The sequence below is a fragment of the Hemibagrus wyckioides genome, linkage group LG05, assembly GCF_019097595.1.
Source record: "Hemibagrus wyckioides isolate EC202008001 linkage group LG05, SWU_Hwy_1.0, whole genome shotgun sequence".
NCBI classification, from domain to species: domain Eukaryota; kingdom Metazoa; phylum Chordata; class Actinopteri; order Siluriformes; family Bagridae; genus Hemibagrus; species Hemibagrus wyckioides.
In genome coordinates this window covers 26,434,259-26,444,258 of record NC_080714.1, presented here as the reverse complement: position 1 = coordinate 26,444,258, position 10,000 = coordinate 26,434,259, and the positions used below count along the sequence as shown (strand labels likewise).

Here is a 10,000-nt window from a genome sequence, read left to right as displayed (position 1 = left end):
AGAGTGATTATAAATGATTATGAACACCGGAGAGAGTGATTATAAATGATTATAAACACCGGAGAGAGTGATTATAAATGATTATGAACACCGGAGAGAGTGATTATAAATGATTATAAACACCGGAGAGAGTGATTATAAATGATTATGAACACCGGAGAGAGTCTTTTTCAACACTTTACATTACTAACACCTATGTAGCGTCAATTGGTCAGGAACTTTGTCCGTTTGTTTTGTTTGTTTGTTTGTTTTTGTTTGTTTGTTTGTGTGTGTGTGTGTGTATATACTGACCCGCTAGAGGAGGTGCTGGGCAGGGTTCTCCTCATGGTCACGCCTGTAGGGTTCAGATCGTAAGCCAGGTGTCCCTGCAGCTCCCCGAGAGAGAAGTTTGGCCCTGTTCCTGTCACCACCGGCGCTACACATTAAAAACAAAATAAACAACACACACACACACGAACACACACACACATAAACACAGACACACACACACACAGACAGGTTAAAGTGACTGAAAACCTAAAAAAACTGCTTTGAAGTTACATTATTCTTATGACATATATGTAGTTTCAGACATCTAATATATATATATATATAGTACATATGTATCACTCACTCACTCACATACACACTTACACACTCACTCACTTACACACTCACTCATTTACACACTCACTCATTTACACACTCACTCACACACTCACTCACACACTCACACACTCACTCACTCACTCACTCACTCACACACTCACTCACTTACACACTTACACACTTACACACTCACTCACTTACACACTCACTCACTACTCACCACTCACACACTCACTCACTCACTCACTCACACACTCACTCACACACTCACCACTCACCTCACACTCACTCACTCACCACTTCACTACACACTACACACTCACACACTCACTCACACACTCACTCACACACTCACACACTCACTCACTCACTCACTCACTCACTCACTCACACACTCACTCACTTACACACTTACACACTTACACACTCACTCACTTACACACTCACTCATTTACACACTCACTCACTCACTCACTCACACTCACTCACACACTCACACACTCACTCACTCACTCACTCACACACTCACACACTCACTCACACACTCACTCACTTACACACTTACACACTCACTCACTTACACACTCACTCATTTACACACTCACTCACTCACTCACTCACTCACACACTCACTCACACACTCACACTCACTCACACACTCACACACTCACTCACTCACTCACTCACACACTCACTCACTCACTCACTCATTTACACACTCACTCACTCACTCACACACTCACTCACTAACACACTCACACACTCACTAACTCACTCACACACTCACTCACACACTTACACACTCACTCACTTACACACTCACTCATTTACACACTCACTCACTCACTCACTCACACACTCACTCACACACTCACACTCACTCACACACTCACACACTCACTCACTCACTCACTCACTCACACACTCACTCACTTACACACTTACACACTCACTCACTTACACACTCACTCATTTACACACACACTCACTCACTCACTCACTCACACACTCACTCACACACTCACACACACACTCACACACTCACTAACTCACTCACACACTCACTCACTCACTCACACACACACTCACTCACTTACACACTTACACACTCACTCACTCACTCACTCACACACTCACTCACACTCACTTACACACTCACTCACTCACACACTCACTCACACTCACTCACTTCACTCACTCACTCTACACACTCACTCACTCACTCACACACTCACTCACTAACACACACACTCACTCACACACTCACTCACTCACTCACACTCACACACTCACTCACTCACTCACTCACTTACACACTCACTCACACTCACACACTCACACACTCACTCACTAACACACTCAATCACTTACACACTCACTCACTCACTCACACTCACACACTCACACACTCACTCACTCACTTACACACTCACTCACTTACACACTTACACACTCACTCACTTACACACTCACTCATTTACACACTCACTCACTCACTCACTCACACACTCACTCACACACTCACTAACTCACTCACACACTCACTCACTCACTCACACACTCACTCACTCACTCACACACACACTCACTCACTTACACACTTACACACTCACTCACTCACTCACTCACTCACACACTCACACACTCACTCACACACTCACACACTCACTCACTCACTCACTCACACACTCACTCACTTACACACTTACACACTCACTCACTTACACACTCACTCATTTACACACTCACTCACTCACTCACACACTCACTCACTAACACACTCACACACTCACACACTCACTCACTCACTCACACACTCACTCACTTACACACTCACTCACTTACACACTCACTCATTTACACACTCACTCACTCACTCACTCACTCACACACTCACTCACTAACACACTCACACACTCACTCACTCACTCACTCACTCACTCACTCACACACTCACTCACTTACACACTTACACACTCACTCACTTACACACTCACTCATTTACACACTCACTCACTCACTCACTCACTCACTCACACACTCACACTCACTCACACACTCACACACTCACTCACTCACACACTCACACACTCACTCACTCACACACTCACACACTCACACACTCACTCACTCACTCACACACTCACTCACTCACACACTCACTCACTCACTCACTCACACACTCACTCACTCACTCACACTCACTCACTCACTCACTCACACATTCACTCACTCACTCACTCACTCGCTCACTCACACACTCACACACTCACACACTCACACACTCACACACTTACACACTCACACACTCACACACTCACACACTCACACACTCACTCACACACTCACTCACTCACACACTTACACACTAACACACTCACTCACTCACACACTTACACACTCACTCACTCACACACTCACTCACACTCACTCACTCACTCACTCACTCACACACTCACACACTCACTCACTCACTCACTCACTCACTCACTCACTCACTCACACACTCACTCACTAACACACTCACACACTCACTCACTCACTCACTCACTCACACACTCACTCACTAACACACTCACACACTCACTCACTCACACACTCACTCACTCACTCACTCACACTCACACACTCACTCACTCACACACTCACTCACTCACTCACTCACTCACTCACACTCACACACTCACACACTCACTCACTCACTTACACACTACCTCACTTACACACTCACTCACTCACTCACACTCACACACTCACTCACTCACTCACTCACTTACACACTCACTCACTTACACACTTACACACTCACTCATTTACACACTCACTCACTCACTCACTCACTCACACACTCACTCACTCACACACTCACTCACTCAATCACTCACTCACTCACACACACACTCAATCACTCACTCAATCACTCACTCACTCACACTCACTCACACACTCACACTCACTCACTCACTCACACTCTCACACTCACTCACACACTCACACTCACTCACTCACTCACTCACTCACACACTCACACTCACTCACTCACTCACTCACTCACTCACTCACACTCACTCATTTACACACTCACTCACTCACTCACACACTCACACACACTCACACACTCACACACTCACTCACACTCACTCACTCACACACTCACACACACTCACTCCCTTACACACTCCCCCACTTACACACTTACACACTCACTCACTCACTCTCACTCACTCTCACTCACACACTCACTCACTCACACTCACTCACACTCACTCACACTCACACACACTCACACACTCACTCACACACACTCACTCACTCACACACTCACACACTCAAACTCACTCACTCACACTCACTCACACTCACTCACTCACTCACACTCAAACTCACACTCACTCACACTCTCACACACTCACACACTAACACACTCACACACTCACTCACTCACTCACTCACTCACTCACACACTCACTCACTCACTCACTCACTCACACACTCACTCACACACTCACACACTCACTCACTCACTCACTCACTCACTCACACACTCACTTACACACTTACAAACTCACTCACTTACACACTCACTCATTTACACACTCACTCACTCACTCACTCACTCACACACTCACTCACTAACACACTCACACACTCACACACTCACTCACTCACACACTCACTCACACACTCACACACTCACTCACTCACACACTCACTCACTCACTCACACACTCACACACTCACACACTCACACACTCACTCACTCACACACTCACTCACACACTCACACACTCACACACTCACTCACTCACTCACACACTCACACACTCACACACTCACTCACTCACACACTCACTCACTCTGAACTTTAACCTCAGCTGAATATGTTGTTGTGGTTGCAGTGTGGATTATGAGCAGTGCTGCAGTGTGATCCACTGCAGGGTGACGGTACGTAGTGCACAGGCGAGCAGTGGACTGTGATTTACAGCCCTAAAGGCCAGTACTGCAGTATACATGGCTGTTTAATAGGTTAGAGAGAGTCTCAGGGGACGAGGCTGCAGTGGGACGTTGTCCTGCTCTACACTACAGAGGAAGTTTAAAATGAAACTGGACATGAGATAAAAGTCTTAAAAGGGAGAACCGTACAGCTTATTTCACTTTATTTAAAAAAAATTGGTAGTTTAATTTATTTTATCAATTCTATACAACAACAAAAAATATGTTCTTAAAATGTAGAATTTTTTTTAATGATAAATTGTTTTTTTTTATCTTAAGGGTTGGGGGTCAATTCCCATCTCTGTCCTGAGTGTGTGGAGTTTGCATGTTCTCCCTGTGCTTCAGGGGTTTCAGAAAATAGATGGATGGATGGATGGATGAAGGGATGGATGAAGGGATGGATGGATCGATGGATGAAGGGATGGATGGATGGATGGATGGATGGGTGGATGGATGGATGATTGAAGGGATGGATGAGTGGTTGGCTGGATGGATGGAGGGATAAAGGGATGGGTGGGTGGGTGGCTGGCTGGAGGGATAAAGGGATGGGTGGGTGGATGGATGGATGGATGGATGAATCGATGACAATGAGTGAAACCATTTCATTCATCTTCGGTAACTGTTTTATTCTGGACAGGGGTCATAGTGGAACCCAGAGCTGTTTCTTGGAAAGCCTGCTGTCCATCACAGGACATCACACACCCCTAGACACCTCCCCCACATTCACACACTTATTTGCCCGTAAGAGCAGACATTTTGCCTAACAGCATATTTTTGGACAAGTGTGAGAGAAAACCCTCTCATGTGATGTCACAATACATCCCTTTCCACTACCTCATTCAACATAAACACTGATCAGGCATAACATTATGACCACCTGCCTAATATTGTGTTATTCCCCCTTTTGCTGCCAAAACAGCCCTGACCCGTCCTGCACTGTGTATTCTGACACTTTTCCTTTAGAACCAGCATTAACTTCTTCAGCAATTTGAGCAACAGTAGCTCGTCTACTCGTCGGATCACACGGGCCTACATACATCAATGAGCTTCGGCCGCCCATGATCCTGTCGCCGGTTCACCAATGTTCCTTCTTTGGACCACTTTTGATAGATACTGACCACTGCAGACCGGGAACACCCCACAAGAGCTGCAGTTTTGGAGATGCTCTGATCCAGTGGTCTAGCCATCACAATTTGACCCTATGTCAAACTCACTCAAATCCTTATGCTTGTCCATTTTCCCTGATTCTAACACATCAACGTTGAGGACAAAATGTTCACTTGCTGCCTAATATATCACACCCACTAACAGGTGCCATGATGAGGAGATACTCAGTCTTATTCACTTCACCTCTCATTGGTCATAATGTTATGCCTGATCTGTGTACTTTATCACCAAAAAAACACAACATGATACAGTGAGCTGAGCTAAAACTGTTCTGTTCAGGTATAAATCACATCTCATCTGAAGGGAAATCTCGGAAGGAGTATCTGGAGCACACCTTAGCTTTATTTCCCTCAAGATCTAAACAACATGCTGGATATATGACACTTCATACAGCGACATCGTTTACTCCTCACAGTAACCGAGACAAAAATAGAAACAGACCAGAACAGCTGAGCGCCATCGATTATTCTGCTTTAGCTTGCAAGGTAATTGCTAAACATAGCATTTCTATAATCTACACTTTAACCTGATCCTATATACCTTCATATATGACATGATATTGTAGATATATTTCATAATATAACAGAATATCAGAAATCATCCCCCGGTTTTCAGTCCATCTCCTCAGCAGTGACCGAGTAGAAACGTGAAGCTTTCTCTTTTACATGTCCCCTGTGCTGCTTTCGATTATTTCATTAGTGGGACATTCGCGTACTGCAGAAGACAAACAAACTCGTTATGCAGATTAAATCTTCCCAGGAGAACGTAATGAGAGTCAGTAGTGTGTATAATTACAGACGCTTCTGCGAGTCAGCACAAACCGTCAGATCCGCTTCACTACAGAGTCAAATCGCCACGTGGCTGGACTCGATATCGGTCAGTCTGACTGCTGTATGGATTCTTCAACACGCTACAGATTAAACATGTGGAAGTGTGCTCTTTCACTCACTCACTTACTCACTCACTCACTTACTCACTCACTCACTCACTGTTTCACTCACTCACTGTTTCACTCACTCACTCACTGTTTCACTCACTCACTGTTTCACTCACTCACTCACTGTTTCACTCACTCACTGTTTCACTCACTCACTCACTGTTTCACTCACTCACTCACTGTTTCACTCACTCACTGTTTCACTCACTCACTGTTTCACTCACTCACTGTTTCACTCACTCACTGTTTCACTCACTCACTGTTTCACTCACTCACTCACTGTTTCACTCACTCACTGTTTCACTCACTGACTGTTTCACTCACTCACTGTTTCACTCACTCACTGTTTCACTCACTGACTGTTTCACTCACTCACTGTTTCACTCACTCACTCACTGTTTCACTCACTCACTGTTTCACTCACTCACTGTTTCACTCACTCACTGTTTCACTCACTCACTCACTGTTTCACTCACTGACTGTTTCACTCACTCACTGTTTCACTCACTCACTGTTTCACTCACTCACTGTTTCACTCACTGACTGTTTCACTCACTCACTGTTTCACTCACTCACTGTTTCACTCACTGACTGTTTCACTCACTCACTGTTTCACTCACTGACTGTTTCACTCACTCACTGTTTCACTCACTGACTGTTTCACTCACTCACTGTTTCACTCACTCACTGTTTCACTCACTCACTGTTTCACTCACTCACTGTTTCACTCACTGACTGTTTCACTCACTCACTGTTTCACTCACTGACTGTTTCACTCACTCACTGTTTCACTCACTCACTCACTCACTGACTGTTTCACTCACTGACTGTTTCACTCACTCACTGTTTCACTCACTCACTGTTTCACTCACTCACTCACTGTTTCACTCACTCACTGTTTCACTCACTGACTGTTTCACTCACTCACTCACTGTTTCACTCACTCACTGTTTCACTCACTCACTCACTCACTCACTGTTTCACTCACTCACTTTTTCACTCACTCACTCACTCACTCACTGTTTCACTCACTGACTGTTTCACTCACTCACTGTTTCACTCACTGACTGTTTCACTCACTCACTCACTGTTTCACTCACTCACTGTTTCACTCACTCACTGTTTCACTCACTGACTGTTTCACTCACTCACTCACTGTTTCACTCACTCACTGTTTCACTCACTGACTGTTTCACTCACTCACTCACTGTTTCACTCACTCACTGTTTCACTCACTCACTGTTTCACTCACTCACTCACTCACTCACTGTTTCACTCACTCACTGTTTCACTCACTCACTCACTCACTCACTGTTTCACTCACTCACTGTTTCACTCACTCACTCACTCACTCACTGTTTCACTCACTCACTGTTTCACTCACTCACTCACTCACTCACTGTTTCACTCACTGACTGTTTCACTCACTCACTGTTTCACTCACTGACTGTTTCACTCACTCACTCACTGTTTCACTCACTCACTGTTTCACTCACTCACTGTTTCACTCACTCACTCACTCACTGTTTCACTCACTCACTGTTTCACTCACTCACTGTTTCACTCACTCACTGTTTCACTCACTCACTCACTGTTTCACTCACTCACTGTTTCACTCACTCACTGTTTCACTCACTCACTGTTTCACTCACTCACTCACTGTTTCACTCACTCACTGTTTCACTCACTCACTCACTTACTCACTCACTCACTCACTCACTGTTTCACTCACTCACTCACTGTTTCACTCACTTACTGTTTCACTCACTCACACTCACCACCACTCACCACCACCACTCACTGTTTCACTCACTCACCACTGCTCACCACTCACTCACTGTTTCACTCACCACTGTTTCACCACCACCACTCACCACCTTTCACTCCACTCACCTCACTGTTTCACTCACCACTCACTGTTTCACTCCACTCACCACTGTTTCACTCACCACTCACCACCACTGTTTCACTCACTCACTCACTGTTTCACTCACTCACCACCACTCACTCACTCACTGTTTCACCTCACTCACTGTTTCACTCCACTCACTCACTGTTTCACTCACCTCACCACTGTTTCACTCACCACCACTGTTTCACTCACTCACTCACTGTTTCACCTCACTCACTCACTGTTCACTCACTCACCACTGTTTCACTCACTCACTCACTGTTTCACTCACTCACTCACACTCACTCACTCACTCACTCACTCACTGTTTCACTCACTCACTCACTGTTTCACTCACCACCACTGTTTCACTCACTCACTCACTGTTTCACTCACTCACCACTCACCACCACCACTGCTCACCACTGTTTCACTCACCACTGTTTCACTCACTCACCACTGTTTCACTCACTCACTCACTGTTTCACTCACTCACTCACTGTTTCACTCACTCACCACTGTTTCACTCACTCACTGTTTCACTCCACTGCTCACCACCTCACTCACCACTGTTTCACTCACTCACTCACTGTTTCACCACTCACTCACTGTTTCACTCACTCACTGTTTCACTCACTCACCACCACTGTTTCACTCACTCACCACCACCACTCCACTCACCTCACTCACTCACTCACTCACCACCACCACTCACCTCACTCACCACCACTGTTTCACTCACCCCACTCACCACTCACCACTCACTCACCACTGTTTCACTCACTCACCACTTACCACTCACTTTCACTCACCACCACCACTGTTTCACCACTTTACTCACTCACCACCACTCACCACCACCACCACTGTTTCACTCACTCACTGTTTCACTCACCACCACTGTTTCACTCACTCACTGTTTCACTCACTCACCACTCACCACTGTTTCACTCACTGACTGTTTCACTCACTCACTGTTTCACCTCACCTGCTCACCACTCACTCACTGTTTCACTCACTCACTGTTTCACTCACTCACTGTTTCACTCACTGACTGTTTCACTCACTCACTCACTGTTTCACTCACTCACTGTTTCACTCACTCACTGTTTCACTCACTCACTGTTTCACTCACTCACTCACTCACTCACTGTTTCACTCACTCACTGTTTCACTCACTCACTGTTTCACTCACTCACTCACTCACTCACTGTTTCACTCACTGACTGTTTCACTCACTCACTGTTTCACTCACTGACTGTTTCACTCACTCACTCACTCACTGTTTCACTCACTCACTGTTTCACTCACTCACTCACTGTTTCACTCACTCACTCACTCACTCACTCACTGTTTCACTCACTCACTCACTCACTCACTCACTGTTTCACTCACTGACTGTTTCACTCACTCACTGTTTCACT

The 10,000-nt window shown here is 45.5% G+C and overlaps 1 protein-coding gene across 4 annotated transcripts in view; it reads right to left on the bottom strand.

Annotated features, from left to right (window-relative positions):
- The window catches only part of nfic (nuclear factor I/C), a 168,153-nt gene that overhangs the window by 33,726 nt on the left and 124,427 nt on the right, over window positions 1-10,000 (bottom strand). For all 4 annotated transcript variants that reach the window (XM_058388695.1, XM_058388692.1, XM_058388696.1 and 1 more), the window contains exon 5: window positions 292-415. In XM_058388695.1, coding sequence (XP_058244678.1) covers window positions 292-415 — 124 coding nt within the window. The remainder of the gene's footprint in view (window positions 1-291; window positions 416-10,000) is intronic.